A 22,093-nucleotide genomic window follows, 5' to 3' on the forward strand; every position below is an offset into this window, starting at 1 on the left:
GTGATGGCATTGAAGTGGATGGGTAGAAATAATCCCAGCTGCTTCCCATGAAGTGAATGACTGAGAACCTGGAAATGCAAGCTCTTCAGTCAGGAAGCAACAACCCATGTGGAAAACTGTCAACTCAGCCGCCCTGCCCAGACCTTCACTTTGGGGTCAGTTATAAGATGCTGAAGCTAGGAAGCCCTTTTTCTGTTGAACCTGTGTTTCTCCTTCCTACTCAATTACCCTGTGTCCTATTCCCATTCCAAAGGGGTTAGGTTTCCCAAACTCTTGGTGGATGCCTGAGGCCCCTTGGCTGACTTCACCCTTCAGCTCCACTTGGCAATCAGCTGCAGACCCACTACTCTACCATTTGGCCTGGCCTATATTTTCCCCATGTGTTGTCCAGTCCAGCTTCCGCCTTCAGTAAAGTCCTTTTCATCGAGTCATAAATCTGAAGAAAGGAGATGGAGGAAACAAAACAAAACAAAATAAAACTTACATGGCCTAAATTTACCAATTTGGGAAGGGATTGGGACTGAAGAGTGGGAAATTAACCAAATCTATACTGGAGCAATTCCATTAAATAATTATATTTATTGAAATTCTATTGTTCATTTTTATTGTACATAAATTGCTTTTACTGTTAAAGCAAAGTTTTCTAGCTATCTATAGTATATTAGTCTACAGTGACTAGGTCATAGTTTCAGAGGTCAAGAAGTTTCTGGATGAGCCTCACTGTTGATATATACATATACACATACATAGGTATGTATGTGTGTGTGTGTATGTATATATATATATATATATGTACATATATATTTTAAAGCATCTATGTATATGTGTGTTTGTGTGTATGTATTTATGTGCTTCTGGGTGACTCACTGATTGCTCATTGTTTGAAGGACTGATGTTTATGTAATCACCATCTTCCCTCCCTCACTCCCCCTTCCCCCCACCCCACCCCACTTACAATCTGGGATTTTCCATCTTTTGTCAGCCTTCCTGGAGGATTGTTGATTTTTCCATTAGATTTTGAGGCATGTCCCTGAGTGACCCAAACTAAAACCACTCCCTGGAACTTTAGCCCCCCCCCCCCAATTCTGAGACAAGGCTTGGGACAACTATATCAATTTCTCTTTCCCTTTGGGAATAGAATATAGACTCTTAATATTCTTGCAGATTGGTGGCAAATAAAAGAGATAACAATTGTTTCAACTACTGTCTTGTGTTGGAGTTCCCCTTCATTTTGAGGTTTGCAAGCAATGCTTTTTTGTTCCAGATCCCATTTTCCCCCATATGACCTAATGAATAAGACATTATTTAAATCTCCAAAATCCCAAACTTGCTAATTGGGAGTGCTTTCCTTTAACCTATCACATCCTTTTAGCTCCACTGGTTTCACATTACTGACTAGATTCCAGGTTAGGGTAGGGCAAATGACCTCTGACATTAAAGTGGATTGGTGCCAAGATCTAAGAGAAATTAGCCAGTAACACTAGCAGAAATTTCCCAATCTTTCTGTCTTTACTTATTAGCTTGTCAGAAATTGTGGGTGAACTCAAAGGTACTTGATTTCAGCCAGAAATCTGTGTTCAGGATCTTAGAATTGAGGCTGAAAGGGAACTTAGAGATAATATATTCCTTTTTCTTCAATTTACAGATAGGAAAACTGAGTCCCCAGAAATAAATGAATTTGTCCCCAACTAGTTAGTTAGTAAGATTCAAACCTAGGTCTTCTACTTTCAAACTGATCTATTTTATGCCATAAGAAGCTGCTTGAATTAATGATATAGGGGCAGGGTGGTGATGCATAGGAAGGACTGGCTATAAACAAAGGAAATGATGAATAACCTCACACTTAAGATCCTCTCCAAAGGGCTCCAATCTGTCTGCCTTTCAGCCTTATTTCAATTGTCATTGCTTCTGGGTATTCTGTTTTAGAAACACTGGCTTTCTAGCTAGATTCCCCAAAGTCCATTTCTCTACCTCTTAAAATCCATATCTTCTGTCATGACTCGCCTTTCAGTGTCATTTCATTTGTGAAACATTCCCAATTATTAGCTCTTCATCCCTATAATTTTCTTCCTCAAATTACTACCTCCCCAAGTTGTATTGACATATAGTAAGCAGTTAATGTTTACTGATTGTTACCCTTGTTACCCTTGAGTGAAGGCACTAATATTTTTGTGTTCATATTTACCTGTATCTGGTATAAAGATTTGCATAAAGGTGCTTAATTCATGTTTGATCATTTAAGAAAGAATGAGGTTGCTCTGGCAGTGGTTAGATCTTCTATAATCTTTGTTAGAGCTAGGATTTATCTGTTCATATTTGTCTGTTATTTGCCTGGACCTGAGACTTTAATTATCCAGAAATTTGGTGTAAGGAAATGCACTTCAATTCCTATCTATAATGACTCTACAACTGAGAATCTTAGAGAAGTTCTTGGGGTCTTAGGAATCGGAGCCACAAAGCTTGAATAGGTCAGAGAGGAAGCCTGACCCTGAATCTCCTGCTCTAAGCCTAGCTCTCCATTTGTTTGATTGTGCTGGCTCTTTGAAGTTTCACATATTTTCTCTAAAGTTAAACCAATCCTTGATTTTCTACCCCTTTCTTGAGCTCTCTCTGCCACTGAGAGCCTTCAGGGCTATTTATTTATTTATTTATTCGTTCATTCATTAACTTATTTAATTCTGGTTATTGAATTTGCTTGTGTTTCTTCTGCTTCTTACAGATATGGAATGTGCAGATGTTCCCCTCTTAACTCCAAGCAGTAAAGAAATGATGTCACAGGCATTGAAAGCCACTTTCAGTGGTTTCACTAAGGAGCAGCAACGACTGGGAATTCCCAAAGGTATGCTTTCATTCTTGGGAGAAAGAAGGTTGGGCCTAGGCCTGTCAGGAGATCTGGTGTACATGCCATCGGTCTTTTCCCCAAAACTCTACTAATCTACTCCTTCTTAACCATTGGCTCCCGGAAGACAAGGAATGCAATATCTCATCATCTTTCAAAGTCTCCAGTGTTATCTTGCAGGGTCTCTTTTTTCCCCCCTTTTGACCATATGTGATTTCATTAGGGAAGAAAATTCTTTATATGAATACAGAGCAGCACCTTCTCTTCAAGTTTTAGTCTTATAAAGTTGCCTGGGGACACTGAGGGGTTAAGGAGCTTGTACAGAGTCAAGCATCTGATATATCAAAGGCAGCACTTGAACCGAGGGTCTAGGTGAAACCTAACTGTTTCTCTTTCTGCTCTTTCACCCTGCATCCTCTCCATGTTCATCCTTTTCTCACCTCTGAGATAACTGCAAATGCCCTTGACTGGAATGTATCACAGAGGCCAGAATTACTTTGGGCCCTGCTGTTTTATATCTTTGCAATCCTGTAATAATTAGAAGAAATATGAACTTGACCATCTCAGACTTAAAGATCTTATTTGAAAATAGATTACATAAAGATAGGAAAGAGAAGTAGTCAGAAGAGACTTTATTAAGCTTTTGTAGATGAAAAGGATATGGAAAACTTGAATCGAGGAAGATAATTTCTTTAGAAATAAAGGGTAAGGGAATAAGCCTATACTATACTAAGTATAGTAGGCAAGTGTTGAGCAATTACAAATATTATCTCATTTGATCTCACCATGATCTTGGGAGGTAGGTACTTTACAGTTGAGGAAACAGAGGCAGAGGTGAATTGACATCTCTAGAGCCACAGGTTTGCACCTGAGGCTACATTTGAACTCAGATCTTGACTCCAGGCCTAGAATTCTATCTTCTATAGCACTTTGCTGCCACAATATGGTCCTTGAACAAGTCTTAGACTCTTTCTTACTAAGGGATTGACTCCCACTCCAGGGAAATTCAAAACTTAGCAGCATTTTTGGAATAGGCCTTTTCATATCAAATGAAATAATATTTGTAAAGCATTTAAAAAGTAACTGTAATATCATAAATGCTTGATAAAAGCTTATTCCCTCCCACATTTATTTACCCTCATATACCACTTTACAATAGACATCAATCTAATGAAAGGTAAAGTGGGTACCAATCACATTGAATTTCTATTTGTAAATCTGAGTTACTAAGGGAAACCAAAGTGAGTTTTCGGTGTTGGGTATTTTTCTACCTGGCTTTGTCAGCATTCAGTGTGATTATGAGAAATCTATAATCATGATCAAGCTGGATATTATGTAATTTGAGTTGAACATGGAAGAAGAGGTTTTATGTGTAGTAACTTAATAGAAATATTTTTATGACTATTCTTCACAAGATTATTTCTGATTGCCATGAATGCTATTAAAATAATTGATATATTTTAAAATAAGAACTGTAGTTTTACCAAAAAATGGTAAAAGAGACAAAGAGAAAAAAAGATGTGCTTCAATATCAATTTCATGGGGGAAAAGGTACCTATCAAAAGAGTGATAGAAATAAGGCAGGAAGAAAAATATCAATAATATAGTATTTTTATTTTCATATTTTATTTTCATTGAAGTCTATATCTAGAATCATAAAGGATAGAGGATACTGTGAGGATGTTAATTATAAATGAATTATCACATTCTCCTAGTTGATAAGATGGGAGAACTATATTTTTTTTAAAAAAAGGTGAGAATAAAACAGGAATAGGGAAGAATAACCAAGAATAATCAAATTAGTTTTGATAACTAATTTGTAAGTTTTACTTAAAAATAGTCCCACCCATAGAAACCCATTGGTTTCTAAAAAGCAATAACATGGTCATAATATTTGCTAAACTCCATTCATTAGAATGTATGCAAAATGACAGAAACAAAAAGTTAAGAGAATAATCTACTGAATTGTTGTCCCTTTCTTCTCTCTCAGATCCCAGGCAATGGACAGAAACTCATGTTCGGGACTGGGTAATGTGGGCAGTGAATGAATTCAGCCTGAAAGGTGTAAACTTTCAGAAGTTCTGTATGAGTGGAGCTGCCCTTTGTGCACTGGGCAAAGACTGCTTCTTGGAACTGGCTCCTGATTTTGTTGGGGACATCTTATGGGAGCATCTAGAGATCCTACAGAAAGGTAACAAAACAGGAAATGGCCAGGATTGGTGGAGGCTTATTTGGGGATTAGAGGTGTGAGAACTCCTGTATCACTGGATATCCATTCAGATAAGGTTGAATAATCTCCAGGTTTCCATGGGGTCTATTAATTTCTTCATAGCACCTCACTTTCCATAGAATTATTTGATAGCAAAATGTGAATTTTAAAGTGTGAATTTATCTAGTAAACCTTAGGCCTCAGAGTTCTTTTGGAGTCTTTAGGTGATATTAGGTACCTAATCTTGCTCAAGAAAGAGCAAAGTCCTTTGAACCTGTCCCCTTTCTGTCTTTACATGCTTTGTTGGTCTCTCCTGCAGGTGGGGAAAGGAAAGACTTCTTTCCCATAGAGGCCTAGAGCTTCTTGTTCTCTTCACATCCTTGGCCATATGGATGGGGGAAAATGGATCAAAACATGTTTGAGTACTTAAAAGCAATTTGAAATATGCCTCACATAATAATATTTTCCTGGCTCCTAAGTTTTTGGCTGCCCCTAGATGCAAAGTAAATTTGTAGAGCCCTGCTTTCCAGTGTCTTCAGAGTTCCTCAGATCTGTGTAAAGTTTTGAATTTATTCTTAACTATAGCAAGGTCTTATTCTTCAACTTCCTTTGGTCTTTAGGGCCCTATCCATAGCACTTATCTCCATCCTCAAGAAAATACAGAATATTTTTTGAAAAACTGGTATTTATAAACTAAACATACACATAATTTCTGACAGCCTAGTCTTCCTCTTTCAATACATATAACGTTCAGCAATAATCCTAGTCACATCTAGGAAAGGGCTTGGATCCCTAGGGTTCACTGGCAGGGCAATCCTGTCAACCATTCACCTGATTCTAAGGGGAAGAGTCCAGTGCACCTTTCACATCTGGGATAGGGACAGTGGGTCACCTTGGGACACGATGTTGCAACCTTGTAATGACATGGTCTCCTCTACTAACTCCTTCCAACCTTTTAGGACCAAGTGACTCATGTACCACAGTCCTGGCTGAGTATAGAAATGGCAGCAGGAGGCAAACTTGGGTGTTTTTACTCTTATTTTTCTGAATTTCTTCTTAAAATAAATTGTAGTTACCAGCAGTCAGCAGTGCCCTCCAGCTGACTGTAAGGCAAGAAGCCGGCTGCCCTCTCTAACCCAGTCCCACCCTTTCCCTGTGGTCACCAGTTCTAGCCCTTGGCAGACTCTGGGGGAGGGGGGAAAAAGCTCAGGGTTAGCACTTTTATTTTATACAAGACCTTGCTTTGTTCCAGAATAGTTTCCATTCTGCAATGCCCAGGAGAGAGACCCAAATTAGATTCTCCTGGGCATACAATTATTATCTTTAGTCCTTTCTCCCATATTTTGCAAAATAAATAAACAAACAAATAATGATTAGATGGATGAATGAATAAATAAATAAATTTGAAGAAATACGTAAATTTATTTTTATTACAAAAATCTGATCACCTGAATTGACTGTCCAATAAAAAGGTTCAGTAAAAAATGTCTCGACCAGAACAAAGTAGAATCAGATCACAGTTATTTATTTGTACATAGGCTAAAGCATTTGGTAAGGAAACTGTAATAAAATTTAATAAACCCCATTCATACCTTACAAGAATAGAACCAAAATATCTGGAGAGGGAAGGGTGCAAATCTGAGGGACATAGGGTGCTGTTGCTCTTTTAATCTGATAAACCACCAACACATGAATTTAATAACTTTGTTTGAACTTGGAACTGTTTCCCTGTACAGGTATGGGCCTGTCACCTGTAACCTTTTTTGTCAAACATACTATATCAAATATCTTAAATCCAAATTCCTATCGACCTTTCCTTCTGTCCCTCCCTAAAAAGCAATTCCACAGTAATCTTACAATTCTTTCTACCTCATATATCTAGTATATAAACTCATTGAAAATAAAATTTGATATTCCCATGCCAAAATTAACATGCAATTTCTTCTCAGTCTAGTTAAAGTATTATAAATTGATTATACCTATCCTAAGCATATTTCTACCATCTTTATACTTCATTTTTTCTTTTTTCATTATTAAGAATTAGTTTTGGGGGGCAGCTAGTTGGCACAGTGGATAGAGCACCGGCCCTGGAGTCAGGAGTACTTGAGTTCAAATCTGGCCTCAGACACTTATCTAGCTGTGTAGCCTTGGGCAAGCCACTTAACCCCCCCCCCCCCATTGCCTTGCAAAAACTTTAAAAAAATGTAAAAAAAAAGAATTAGTTTCTTATTTTTTTGTATTTTAGTTTTTCCCTTTTCTTATTTAGGATTAGTTTGACCTAACATGCCAGTCTGGTTTTATATCTGAAATTTTAGGGTGAGATAGAATACCCAGATAGTTTCTTTTTATGATGATTAAAACAAACACCCAAAACTGTCAAAAGGGTCTATGGAATCTGCATACTTGAAGATCCCTAAAAGTGAAAAAATTCCCATCTTTCTTAGATGGTTCTTCTTAGATGACCTTCTGGACTCAATGACTTTCTTCTGTACATTCTAGTCCCTCAACCATATGATTGTAAACTTTGCCAACTTCCTCTAGGTTGAGGGCCTGCATTTCAGTGAAATCACTTGATACTCTCCAGGATCCTAAGTCTGATTTCAAAGCTACTGAAATAATAAAATGAAATGCCCTTCTGTGAGCAGTGACCTCACCCCAGACAAGGCCTGGAGGCTTGGGGGAGGGAAAGGACTAAAACAGTAGCCTCAATGAATGAAAATGCTGATTTCATACACGAACAGTTGAGATCATCATAGTTCTTGCATCCAAGATCCTTTTGAGGCAAGTATTGCTCCTTTATTGACCTTTTACTCTTCTTATCTGCTGCAGAAGACATGAAGCCGTATCAAGTTAGTGGAGTGAACTCTGCCTATCCAGAGACCCGCTATACCTCGGATTATTTCATTAGTAAGTTCAATGTCCAATTTGTTTTTAATTGTTGTTCTTCCTATGATGCGAACATAGGGGAAAATTCTTACCTTGAGAGCTCTTTATCCTTCTTGGTAATTCTGCAAAGACTTTTCCAATGTTTATTTTGCCACAGTGTTTTACTTCTTAAAATGGGGCTGGTTTTGGATGGTAGGAAGAAAGACTGTTCTGTCCCATCCTACTCTAGCAGTGGATTTAAGAGTGTGATCCATGCAGATTTAAATCCTCTCAGAGAAAGAAAGAACCTGTTTTCTAGCTCCTCAAGGAGCTTATATTTTTAAAAATTACATTAAATTTATTTCATGTTGCATTCTAAGTTCCAAACTTCTCTCTCTTCCACCTTATACTCAAAAGGCTACCATTTCACACAAACACATGTATGTTTAAATGTATACATACATATATACACATATATGAAGAGAAAGACACAGGAACAGCGTCAGAGAACTCAGATGGGAAAAGTGAACTTCTGTGGTTTAGGAACTAGCTTTTGAGGGTGGAGGAGTGGAGATTTGCTTGGTCTAAGTACAATTCACCAGTTACTTTAATGCTAAACATTTCTCTGTCTACCTTTTGCTACTACAGGTTATGGTATTGAGCATGCTCAATGTGTTCCTCCATCAGAGTTCTCAGAGCCCAGCTTCATCACTGAGTCCTATCAGACGCTGCATCCCATCAGCTCTGAGGAACTCCTCTCCCTCAAATATGAGAATGACTACTCTTCAGTCATCCTCAGCAGGGACCCTCTCCAGGCAGACACCTTGTCCACTGACTATTTTACAATCAAACAAGAAGTTGTAACCCCAGACAACATGTGTATGGGGAGGACCAGTCGTGGTAAGCAAAACCTTCTCTCTAGAGCCTCTCCTGTTCCCGGGAATGACTGTTTTCTATTCATTTCCCAAATTCTTTTCTTTTCTTTTTCTTGGTATACGAGGACCCTCCGATTCAGTTTTCCCACCCTGAAAAAAGGAATATTAAAAAGTTTCCATTATGGACTTTTCAACCTTCTTATTATCATGTAGCAAAGCTCAGTGATCCTCATTGAGGTTGAAATTAAATTAAATCAAGCTGGTTTTCTTATGTTAGAGAAAAAGTGGGTAGAATTGAAGCTTCTGGTTGTAATGTCTTGCTTTGTCTGTTCCTAAGGTGGAATTTGCTGTGAGACAGTTGGTCCAACTAAGTTACTTTACCTGAGCAAAACATAACAGCTTCATGTATTTCCCACTTTGCTTCAAGAATATCATCAGATAAAACTGCAGATTTGTCATAACCTGACTGTGGGATTTCTCTTATCCATAATGAAACTGTTACTACTTTGTGCTCTACTTTGTTAGGATACTCTCAGAACAATTAGTTGGGGATCTGTTTGGAGCCAGAAGTTTTAGAGGAACCTATACTGTTAAAGTATTCATTGAGCTAAAAAACCAGCAAAGCAGTAGGAGGATCCCAAGAGGACTAACTGTTGTTGACAAGCCTATTATCCTAAAGATAAAATAATGCATGGAGAACATAGGAAATGCTTGAAAAATAGGACTTTCTGACAAGAGAGAAAAACATAAATTTAAATAACCCCTCCCCACAACCCTAAAAGTCAGGATACAGAATAGCACAGAGAGAGAAAAGAATTTTGCAGGATATTAGACAAAGTGATCAGATGGTTTTAATTTGAGCAAAGTATAGTCCATTAGGGGTCTAAAAGAGGATTTGATTATTGAGGCAAAACAAATTGGATTGGAAGGAGGAAAGACAGGAAGCTTTTCAGATGAGTTAATAATGTGTGAATTTATGTTCCAGGGGGTGCTTGCATTATAGTGGTAGGAGAATAGGTTATAGATGCACTTCAAAAAAAATTATAGTAGCATCAGACCAGCCAGGGTCATTATGATTAGAGAACCTTTTCTCAGGAATTTCAGGGAGGGGCTTGGGAGTAAAATGCCAAATGGCATCTTTTTCTAAATTCTATTTAAAATTCCAGTGAATGGTCTCATGGACTGCCCACAAAAATTGTCTTTATCAAGTATCCCGACTCACCCTTCTTCTTAAGGCCTCACAAGGGCCTTGCTTAAAAAAATGAAGGAAAAGTCCCCTTTAGAACCAGAATTAGTCATCCACCTTCTCTCTCATAGCTTCAGAGAATGCTTAAAGTTGTTTATGTTTTAAGCAGAAAGGGAATGGGTGGGACTAGATTTATCTTCCCCTTTTGGTATCTTATTTTTAGATTTGTAGTCAATATAAATAAAAGCACACATGCATTTATCTATATGTATCTATGTTTATATCTATCTATATGCATTTCTTTTCTTTCAATGGGTTAGAACATTAGAAAGACTGTTATAATTTCTGACAAACTAGGCAAAGGAAAGAGAGGCTAGAGCTTAGGTCTCATGTATTGTAAAGCTTGGCTGATCTACTCAGAGGATTCTAAATTTGCCTCTACTTTAAAATGCATCACTCATTTGTGTACTTGTCTCCTTTCCCTGGCTACCTCATCTTTTTTTTTCCTTCCTTCTTTCCTTTTTCCTTTCTCTCTCTCTCTCTCTCTCTCTCTCTCTCTCTCTCTCTCTCTCTCTCTCTCTCTCCCCCCCCCCCCAAGCAGAAGGGTAAGTGGGAAGAGGGAAAAAGGAGATTTTTACACGGAAAAAGATGTCCACTTCTTAGTCTGTTCAGTCCTAAAAGGTTCAGACCACAGAAACCTCAGAGGGAGATCAATGTTGTTATAGGGCTATTATTTTTGTGTTAATGAGACTTCAAACCAAACAGATCTCCAAAGGTCCAGAAATTATTAATCTTGGCCTCCAAAAATGAAATTTTATAAAGATTAATCCTTGGCTTAGTCTGTTAAGTTAGCTGCATGGGAACCCTCTCATTTGCTCCTTTAGATCACTTTATTTTCGATTTGTGACTATCTTATTCTGAGGTAGGTCATGATGATCTAGTGATAGGTTTTGGTGGGGAGTTTCCTAGAAATTTTGACTCTAGTCCTCTGAGAGTACCAATTCTCTCTTTTGAAGGAAAAGAGTAGTATAATTGATGGTCTAATAAAGATAGTTTCTGTTCACTATGGAAGAAAATAATAGGAATGAAAGGTTTTCAGCACCAAGATTGTGAAATAGAGTTGAATATACAAGAAGGTTACTACTGTAAACCACTATGCTCTCCACCTGTATTTGACTATGGTTAGAAATGCAATAATAGCACCAAGGGGTGGCTTATTCTTCTGCCTTACACAGCCTTGTTGGAGCCACAGTTGATTGGGTCAACTGAGTTCGTGTTCCTCAGTAATACAGCGCATTGCATAATTTCCAAATAAGGCCCTGAAAGATCTCCATATCTAAAGTGTGATGGTCTGGTTGTCTTCTTCTTCTTGAGAATTGAAATGAAATACAATTTTTTTTTGTCCAGTATCTGAGGCTATAGCAGATTTTGGGTTCCTTTCTTCTGTTGGCATGATTGCCTAGAAAGAAAATAAAAAACAAAACCCCAAATGACTTCTAATTTTAACAAGTTCCATAATATTAACAGCTATCTAATGAGTTAGTCATACTTCAAAGTTCTTATTCACTTTTAGGACCCCAAACTGGATTTAGCAACTGGGGTCATGGATTATTTTGCTAATTGTGAATTTCTGGATGGGAAAATCATATACATTTTTATAATAAATGGTTTATTTATTTTTCCAACTATATGTAGAGATAGTTTTCAACAATCATTTTGGGAGGTAAGGTTTTGAATCCAATAAATTTTAAATGCCAGTTAAGAGTTTATAATTTTAATAGTAAACCAGTTGGATAGATCCAATAAGACTATGATTGAATTGTCAGATCTTTCCAGTAAGTCTTTTCAATTTAATTTTTTGGAATTTGTCTTCCTTTTGATAACTTGGGAATTGAGAGAATTTAAGCATAAATGTAGTCAATTCAAAATATTCATTCTAATAGGGTAAATCAGTGGCTCCCATAACATGGTGAGTTATTCTTCAAATAATTTATTTGGTTTTAGAATATATATTTTTTGTTGGTGGGACTGGAGGTAGGGCAGGGTTTTGGAGAAGGATGAAAATTTTTCCTTTTATCTTACCCCATCCTAAAATCCAATCAGTTGTCAAGTTTTCTTGATTCTTTCTCCATAATTTCTCTTGTATCTACTCAGCTCATTTCATCTCTGTGGCTACCAGTGTAACTTAGGCCCTCTTCACACCTTACTTGGACTATTGTAATGGCCTCCTAATTGGTTTCTTTGCCACTAACTTTCCCCTTCTCTATTTGACCATCCTGCCCCCTCCTGCCACAGTAATCTTCCTTTAACCATGTCATCCAGCAACCTTTAGTGGTCCCTAATGCTTGTAGGTTAAACACAATACCTGACCTAGCTTTTAAAACCCACTGTCAGCAATCTCCTTTTTGCCACTCCAGTCATATCTCATACTGCTCCCCTTTGTTTTAGCCAAATGGGATTACTTGTATTTCATGAACTTTCATCATGCATTTACACACATAGCCCGCCACGTCTAGAATATATTCTAGTCTCTTAAGAGTCTTATATACTCTACAGCTTAACTCTGGTTCTGACTCCTCCATGATGCCTTACTCTGAACTTTTCCAACCATTCATTCCCTCTCCCATTTGTTAGTACTTTCTCACCATTTCAGTTTTTTCCCCAGCATCTAGTACCATGCTTTGTAGTTAGTAGGGGCTTTCTATTTGCATACATAAGTATTATATTTATATGTATTCATTTATATATTTATACAAGGTATACATGTATACAGATACATATATGACCTTACATATTTTCCACATGTATATATGTATGCATATATTTGTGTTTGTGTTTTGGAATTATATGAGGAGTGAAACAGAATTTCTTGTATTAACTTTATTTAGTTTAGGTGCATGTTAGCTCAAATTCTCTAAGTACTGGCAGGGGTTTTAGTCTAAAAACTTACTCCTTATTTGCAGGAGGAGACACTAAAAACTTATTGTGAATGACCCATAGATGACTAATTGAGAGTTGATGTATACTGAATCAAATGGATCACATTTCCTTCCTTGATGTAACTTATCGACAAATATATGTTTATATGTATACACACACACACACACACACGCATTTATTTGAAGTAGAACATGGCCAATGTTCTAATAAGCTTCTCAGCTCCTCCATGTGGCCTCTTTCTCTTGAAATTTGGTGTTTGGGCTTTGGACAGTTTTGCCAATGGAAATTTCTCCAGGAGCTGTTGTGCAATCCTAGCAGCTGTTTTTAACCTGGTTTGGGAAATTAATGAACTTGCATGATCTTGTGGTCAGCGAAGAATGTATTAAGTAACTCACAGAATAAGACATTTCTGACATTGCTGTGGACATGAACTATTTAAATCAAATCTTTAATTTTTTTTAAAAGAGGTGCACTCTCAAGTAAAAAATACTTGCTATACCTGGAAAGGGTGTGTAGAATGCAGATGGGGGAAGAGCAGTGATGGCGGTGTCCTTCTTCTGGACAAAGGATCCCACAGCCTTACTTGCCTGTAGGAGACATAGGTCTATACATGTATCTCATAAGATATAATTATAAAATGTTGCTGCCAAATAGCATTTTAGAACCAAGGTCAAGGAAGGCCAATGTATTTAGAGTGTGACGAATCTTTTTTTTTAAAGGCAGAAGGATTTTTTCAGGTTATGCCATCCTCTTTTAAAAATATTTATGCTGTTTTGACTTGGAATAGGACTCTGCCATTTCTTCATTTGGTCTGTGGGTCAAAATTGCTACGTGGAAATCCCCACAGTAGGAGTTTCAAGGCAGGGAAATTGTTTAGTGCTTGTATCTCTGAATCTGAGGTCCTTGTATGGGAAGTTGGCAGATCATAGAGCTCTGAATGTGTCCCATGAGCTGTATAGTAGAGCTGTAAAATGGACTGTACAGCCATAAGGACTCCTTGGATTTAGCCCAGAACAATTGACTTGGTCCTGAGTGTGGCCAGTAGTCCCAGAGGAACTTCATTAGCCACTCACCTCCTTGCATCTTTGAGCAATACCCTTTTGAAGGATAAGAGGGTTTTCACATTGTCTTTTCCTGACCCCTCCCTCCCTATCCCCATTTCCCCTCCTTCCCTACCTCTAGGTAAACTTGGAGGCCAGGATTCCTTTGAGAGCATAGAAAGTTACGACAGCTGTGACCGCCTCACCCAGTCCTGGAGCAGTCAATCATCCTTCAACAGCCTCCAGCGTGTCCCTTCCTATGACAGCTTCGATTCAGAGGACTATCCTGCTGCCCTGCCCAACCACAAGCCCAAGGGCACCTTCAAGGACTATGTGCGTGATCGTGCTGAGCTCAACAAGGATAAGCCCGTCATTCCTGCAGCTGCTCTGGCAGGCTACACAGGTAGGAATGCCTCACCAACCACTCAAGAGACAAGTGGTTAGATGACTCCTGGTAGAAAAGTCCTGGAGTAGAGGGTCTTGATGGTGGGAGAGTCTGAGGAGATAGCTACCTTCTTCTTTGATCCTATTCACTGTTAGAGGAGTCTCTATTGGATATTTGTCATAGTGACTGCTGTAGGAAGTGAATAGAAGCAGATTGATCCAGATGGCATCTTCCAGAAGTATATGAGATATATTTGTACTTTTGATTCTCTTTGCTTTCAATGGTTTAGGGAACAATAGTGTCTAGCTCTGTCCTGGGTTTTGGCATTACAGTTATATGCCTCATCTCCTTTGGTTGGTCTCCCTACCAAAGCTATTACCATCTTATGATATTAGCAATTTGACTTCTTAGATGTCTACTGAATGTTCTTGACTGTAGTCCATTTATTTGTGGAGTAGTCCTTCATCCCTCAATTTTTCTGTAGACTTGTCTTTGGTGACTCTATAGAAAATACTAACTTCTGCATTGATTTGTCCAAGAAATACAAAGAATTATTTCACTTATGTGGCTTTTTATTTTTTAATTTAACTCTTATTTAGGGTTCATTATAGTAGTAAAGATGATAATGATGAAATACAATGATCATAGGATCATAGATAGTTTAAAAAGACCTTAAAATAATCTAATCCAATTTTATTTGTATTGACAAAGAGATTGAGACCCACAGATATTAAAGGATTTGTCCAATGTCACACAGATAATAATGCCAAAGACAAGAGAAGGCTAAGATATGTGTTGTGGGCTCTGGTTGAGAGACCAGAAACAAAACTTCAAAAAGGTAATGTCTAAGTGTTTTGCAATTTGGGAGATTCTTTGCCTTGAGGCATATGAAAAATCCAACTAAATATGATTCATAGAACTAAGGTTTTAATAATTGTATACTTTCTTGAAGGCTTTAAAATCTTCTGAGATTGAAATTATCATGAATTTTAATTAAATTCTAAATTTAAATTTTAAAAGATCAGATTTAATTAAATTTTAATTAAAATTTTAAATTTAAATAAACATTAAACTCTAAATAAAATTTACCTGTTCATATTTTACTCTAGATCTAAAAGGTTGATAAATAGTGATTATTCATGTGTGTTGACAATCCTCTGCTCTTAAAACAGTACAGGATATAGACAGAATGGGGAAATACCTATCTCCTAATATAATAGAAAGAGCTCTGGACTTGGACCCATTTCTGACATGGACTAGCTCTTGCGTCTGTGGGCAAATCATTTAAAATGAGGATAATGCTAATTGTAGTAGATCTCTCCCAGGTCTGTTGTGATTTTAAAAAAAAACACAATATAAACCTTAAAGCTTAATAATAAAAATGAGTTAAAATATCATTTGATCTTTATGACAAGTGTGAGTTAAATGCTACATACTATTATCTGAGAATCAGTGGTATGAAATGACTTGTCTACCCATAATCATTGTTATTAAATGTTGGAGGCAGGGTTCTAATTTATCCCCCCCCCCCCCATTCCAAGTTCAACACTCTCCTTTCCCACCATGCCTCTCATTTTTGTTCTTCCTAAATTATGCATTGTATCTCTCCAATGTGAAGGCTCTTTAGATATATTGTATTGAACTTTGTCTTAGAGATGTTGACAAATGTCTTGAGTTTGTCGAATGTTGATGACTGAAGGAATGGAGGGATAAAGTATTGGAATAAGTGCTTATTGAAGGCAAATTAAAAAGCAAGAAAGTCTTTGCTCTCAAGAAGTTCACATTTTAATGATGGGGAGGGAGAAAATACATGGAAGGTTTCAGCTGTGAGTCAGATTGAAAGGTACCATGATCCTTAGAGTACAATGGCAAAGCAAAAGTCAATGCCTCTTTTATGTCATTTCCCACTAATGAAAATCATATAAGTTTCTGCTGTTGAACTATTTGATAGTGCCAAGGACTTTGGTGGACAAAAAACCCTTCATTTTTTGGGTCTTTGGTAGCTGTGGCTATAGTTTCACAGGGGTTGATTCCCAAAGCATGACTATTCCCAAGACTCTTGAGCTTGAGGTTCAGGGCTGTCTTTATCGGTGCCTAAGAGATATGAAAGGATCAATTATCTCATGGAAGCAACTTTTCAACTGACCTTCAAGGGAAGGCTTCCTATTTTTGTGTTTCAGTGGTTCAGTGAAGGAAGGTATATTTCATGACCTTAAAAATGATATTGTGACTTTAAAGTTCACCTCACTTAGTTCAATTTCTTTATTTTATAGATGAAACTTCTTACCTATTTTCCTCTGCCTAGTGAAACAGGAGGTGCTCAATAAATACTTCATTTTTTTTAGCCAATTGAATAAAAATCTAAATAAAAGTGGGGTCTTCAATTTTTAAATTAAAGCCACCTGGATTGAGGAAAGCTTGGGGATGAGCCACACCCAAAGTACAGAGTGTTAGCTGATGATTAGGAATGCCTTCCAGATGTTACAAGAACAGGGCTATGAAAGTAAAGGGAGGGGCTGCCTTAAAAAGAGGGAGAAAGGAAAGATGGGGAGAACCATCAGTTGTACTGGACTCAAGAATCTGACAGAGTCTCAGGATCACCCTAAAATATCAGGGCCTACTTCTGCTATTGGGGTGGTAGAACGGGCAAAAACTGTGGCTAGAAAGACCTCACCCCTCTTTCATACTCCCACTCTCACTTCCAGTACAAGATTCTTGGCTCTGTTGTTCCTCCTTGAAATATAACCCTTCCTCAACCCTGGCAAATAACTAACCACTGGTGAAATAAAAATCATAGAGCATGACCTGAAAAAATGTTGATGTGATCTCATTATTGGAATCCTAGACCTCTGGAGTCAGAATGAATATTACAGGTCATTTAGGCCCACACAACTTTACAGGTGGAGTCCCTCACTTCTCTTTTTCTGTGTGCTGTCTTCTTGCTTATAACCTCTGATGGGCTAACAGTATCACAGAGTCAAGTGCTAAGAACACAAGTGACTTAGTATTGCTGAAGGTTTATACCATTTGTAATGGTATAAAATTGTATTTCTACTTCTGGGGCTTGAGAGGAACTCTTTGGAAAAGCTTAAATGAATCTAGATTATTCACTTTGGAGTTTGCTCACAGCTGAAGTGTTGGAGAGAGGGTCAGGGAAACCCTATTTTGGCCAGTTCTTTACCAGTAGCAGTGGAGGTTTGTGGTTAGCCCTCTGGGGTGGGATTCTGGTAGAAATGGATAACTTCAGTGGCAAACATGGAGAAGTGGCTATATCCTCATTCCAAGCTGAAACAGGAACTCTTCTGATTTCATTAAGCATGTTTGTTATTGAGTTTTCTGAATGGAAAATGCATTGAGGCCTACAGGCAGAGAGCAGAGAGATGACTTGTGCCCTCTCAGTTCCCTAGGGTGGTTTATGGGAGCTTTCAGGAGGATTGCTTCAGCACTGTTAACAATAATTTACTGAGACCAGAGTGATTTTTACCAGAGCTACCTTTCTTTGGTTTCCCTTGATTTGGAAGAGAAGATTCAGATAAAACCTCAGGGACAGAGGATACAACTCAAAGAATGAATGTGAAATTCAAGTTGAGGCAGAGACAAGGAAATGAGCCTTTGGAAAGGATGCTTAATCCAAAGTATCCTTTAAGAGTAATGAAAATTGGTTCCTCTAGCAATCAAACCTTGGAGGTTGGATGACAAAAATCAGAAACAACTTTGCACAAGTACAAATAATATGCTGGAGATATGGACACTTCCTTAAGACTTTCTCCATTTTACTTGCTAATTATTTTGTTCTTAGAGGGTAGTTTATAGGCAGAAGCCATTCAGTAGTTAAGAGAGGGGAAAAAAGTATCCTTTATTATCATAGCCATTTAAGTAGAAAATTTCTATTAACCCATAATCACACCCCACCCCATGTGGTGATTCCAAAATGTAAAGAAATTATTTCTTCATTGAAAACAGTGAATCCTGCATAAGGACTAGTTTGAAGTACATAGCTGGTTATACTGTATGACTCTGGATAATCATTTAAGCTCTCTGGACTTGAGTTCCCTCATTTATAAAATAAAGGGGATAGAGTTCATGTCTTATAAGGTTTCTTCTAGCTTTTCAATCTATGATCCCATGATCCCACAGATAACATGTGAGAGTTTAGGCTGACTGGGAATAGCTCTGCTGATCAGTTCCTAAAATGACAATTTTGATATGGTAAGGAGGAGAGCAGCCCAGAAAATAGAAGTCTTTGGGATCCTCTTGTCTGTCCTTACTTAACTCATACTGTGACCTTGAGAAAATCTATTTCTGTCTTGAGACCTCCTTTTCATTTCTGTGAAGAGGAAGGAGGAACCTTCTTATCTTGCTTACAGGAGGTCTCTTGGGGTTTAATGTAAGCTTAAAATATTTTGAGATTGTTTGCTTAATGCTGTTGCCTATGTTTTAGTCTTTGATTCACCTTTCAATGATTCTGGAGCTGGTACTTTTGGGGGGGTTGTGACTTGCTAGGTATGGGTTGGAACACTTGAATGTGACTGATTTTCTTATATTCAAGGTCAAGTGGACATTTCCTCACAAGTCTGTGACTCCCAATAACTTCCCCTGTGATGTTTCTTCTTTCTTACTTTGACCTTCCAGTGGTTCTGTTGTTGTTCAGTTATTTCAGTCATGTCTGACTCTTCATAACCCCATTTGGAACTTTCTTAGTAGAGATACTGGAATAATTTGTCATTTCCTTATCCAACTCATTTTACAGATCAGGAATTGAGGCAAATAGTATTAAATGACTTGCCTAGGGTCACACACAGCTAGGAAGACTTAAGGAGACTTATTTGAACTCTTGAATATGAATCTTCTTACTCCAGACTCCGTACTCTTTCCATTGTGCTACCTTACTATCCCTCTGGTAGCTCATTTCCCATTTATAACATAGAATTTTCAGTTTCCAGGGGTGACTCCCTCTCAACCTTCCTAAGGAACAGGTAGTGAAAGGGCATGCTTGTGGAATGTCTCTGAATGAGTCTCTGATTTTTATAGTAGCCCCTGCTTCCAGGTTTGAAGTGTCCCTTTCTACTGCCACTTTGGCCCACCCAAGTATGCTCAGATTACCCAGGCAAGATGTGTGTGTGTGTGTGTGTGTGTGTGTGTGTGTATGTGTAACAGGGGAGAGAGGAAGGGAGGCACTTTCTGTTCCTTCAATTGATGTCTTATTTGTTTCACTGTAAGTAAAAAATCAGTTAGAAACTGAATTTTTGTGTTCTCTTGCACAGTTACATTCTTCCTCCATAGATAAGAAAAATTGCATCAACCTTCTCTGGGCTCCCATGGCAACTTGTTAAATTAGGTCAAGATGTGGGAACAGATAAAATGGCTTGAAAGGCTGCCTGTTAGCAGAGTTAAGAATACATCAAATGCGATGCTGGCTTCCGCCAAAATGTACCTTCTTACCTTACTGTGAACTGCTTACGGTTACCAGGCTGATAGCATCAGAGAGCTCCATTTTTTCTTGTGTTCAAATGCGTCATGAGCAAATCAAGATTATAAGTTGGAGAAGCCTGGGGCAATATTTTCTGTGTGTTGTTTAGGCATCAGGGAAATGTCTTTGGGACCCTCAACTATGCACTATTCTGATAATTCTGATTGATTTCTGGGAAACTTAGATTCCCTTCAGCATGTTGCCAAATAACATGTTTCCCCCCATTCCACAGATGATAAAACTAAGACTAAAACAGTAACTTATCCAGGGTTGAGCATAACATATAGAACAGCTTCTGAATGTTGAAATATAGATTTTTTCCCCTAAAATGTAAAACCTCTCTCCCCCCACCTAAATATTAATCAATCAGAATATTTCGAGTCTGGGTATTCTCTTTTTTCCTTCCCAAATTAGACAAAGTGATTATTAAACTTTTCTACCACTTATCTTTTTTAGCCTTATTATTTATTTCTCAAGCTACAGGTTAAAAAAACTATCCTCTCTTCCCCACCCTACCTCAGTTGAGCAAATTCCCACATTGGTCATGACCAAAAATGTGCCTCTTTCTGCAGTTTTAATTCATTACATTCCAGGAGGCATGGCATATTTTCTTCTTCATTCTTCTGGATACAGAGTTTATTGTTCTTTTGGACCCTCCAATCCCTTGAACACAGTTCTTTTCCAGACTACCACCCCTTTACTGGCTATACTCTTGCCAATTACTGTTGAGAGTATCATCTTCCCAGTCACCCATGCTCTTTACCAAGTGTCATGCCAGTCACCTCACTCTTTTTCTTCTCCCCCCATATCCAATCGGTTGCCAAGACATATCTATTTCACTTTCATTAACACCTTTTATACTCCCTTCTCTTTTCTGACATTGGAATTACCCTTGTGCATCCCCTCTTCATCTCACACCTGGACTCTCAAAAGCACTTCACAACAGCATTCACTTGCTACTTGGACTGTCTGTCTCTAGTTTCTCCTTCTCTAGTCCATCCTCAACTCAATTGCCCAAGCATTTTTCCTAAAGCACAGCAACTTGAAAAGATGGCAAGTACTATAATGAGAAGACTTGAAAGGAATCTAAGTCTAGTGGTCAAGAAAAGGGAATAGGAATAAGATGGTGGGGTTGTGAGCTGGACTCTTTTCTCAAGAAAATATTGTTGCTGATTTAAAAGCAGTTATTATGATCCAAACTCAAATTGATTTGATAGAATTTGTAGCTAAGGTGTTTTTTAATACTTGCAGATTAGCTTGGACTTTAATGATGATCTCTTGGATGGGACATTTCCAAATTGCAGTTTAGGATCTTTTGAATTAGGACAGTGGATCTGGCATAATTTTAAAATGCAAATAGGGAATAGTGCAAAGAAGGAGCATAACCTGAGACTTCAAGTCATAAAAATTTAGAGCTGGCAGAGACTTTAGAGATAATCTAATCATTTTATGGATAAGATAATTTAAATCCTGAGAGGTTAAATAATTTGCCCAGGGTCATTTTGTTTAATTGATGAATTCAAGTCTTTGCTGAATAGTCATAAAGAATTCAGGAAAGAATATCTCTCCAACCTCACTCCAGGATTATTTGAATTGAAATGAGAAGAGGAGGTTTGTATTACATAAGTCCTAGGAAGCAAGCATTTTTCTTCTTAGATATTGGAGAAACATGTGGAAGGTATGTTGGGCAAGTCCAAGTCAGGTGAAAATAAATTTTTTTATGCTAGACAGAGTTTTATAGGCTAAAAATGCCACAGATTCACAAATTTGGAATTAGGATGCTTAGAGATCAGTTGAGCTACCTCATTTTGCAGACAAGGAAAAATGAGGCCCTGAGAATTGAAGTAACTTGTCCACAATTGCACAGGGAGCATCTTAATTTTCTGTGGTTAAGATGGTAAAACTTCAGTTGGAAATTAGTAGTATTTGTCTGATGATTTCAAATCCAGGGTTCTTTCCTTATATTAAATATTATAGAATATATAATTGTATATCAATAATATATTAATTATATAAATTAAAGGTATACCAATGATATAAGTTGAAAGTATACAAATATGCAAATTATATAAATTAATATGTTATGTTTTCTACACACATGTATGGATTTATACATACATGTATAGGCATGTGTGTATATCTATATCTATTTCTATAACTATATCTAGATCTAGATTGCTGGGATTGCTTCTCTAAGCTATGATTTTGAGGGAATATAACACATTGCATCTCCAAGCTGTGATTTAAAGGGAATTGAGTAGGGTCCTTGCAGCTTAAAAGGTTG

General features: G+C 37.6%; 1 protein-coding gene across 4 annotated transcripts in view; it reads left to right on the top strand.

The window, feature by feature from the left end:
• Nucleotides 1-22,093, top strand: part of ETS1 (ETS proto-oncogene 1, transcription factor) — a 186,621-nt gene that overhangs the window by 143,186 nt on the left and 21,342 nt on the right. For all 4 annotated transcript variants that reach the window (XM_074216352.1, XM_074216353.1, XM_074216355.1 and 1 more), the window contains 5 exons: nt 2,720-2,839; nt 4,830-5,030; nt 7,878-7,955; nt 8,562-8,813; nt 14,097-14,357. In XM_074216352.1, the coding sequence (XP_074072453.1) occupies nt 2,720-2,839; nt 4,830-5,030; nt 7,878-7,955; nt 8,562-8,813; nt 14,097-14,357 (912 nt within the window). The remainder of the gene's footprint in view (nt 1-2,719; nt 2,840-4,829; nt 5,031-7,877; nt 7,956-8,561; nt 8,814-14,096; nt 14,358-22,093) is intronic.

Source organism: Macrotis lagotis, chromosome 1, assembly GCF_037893015.1.
Source record: "Macrotis lagotis isolate mMagLag1 chromosome 1, bilby.v1.9.chrom.fasta, whole genome shotgun sequence".
Taxonomy (NCBI): domain Eukaryota; kingdom Metazoa; phylum Chordata; class Mammalia; order Peramelemorphia; family Peramelidae; genus Macrotis; species Macrotis lagotis.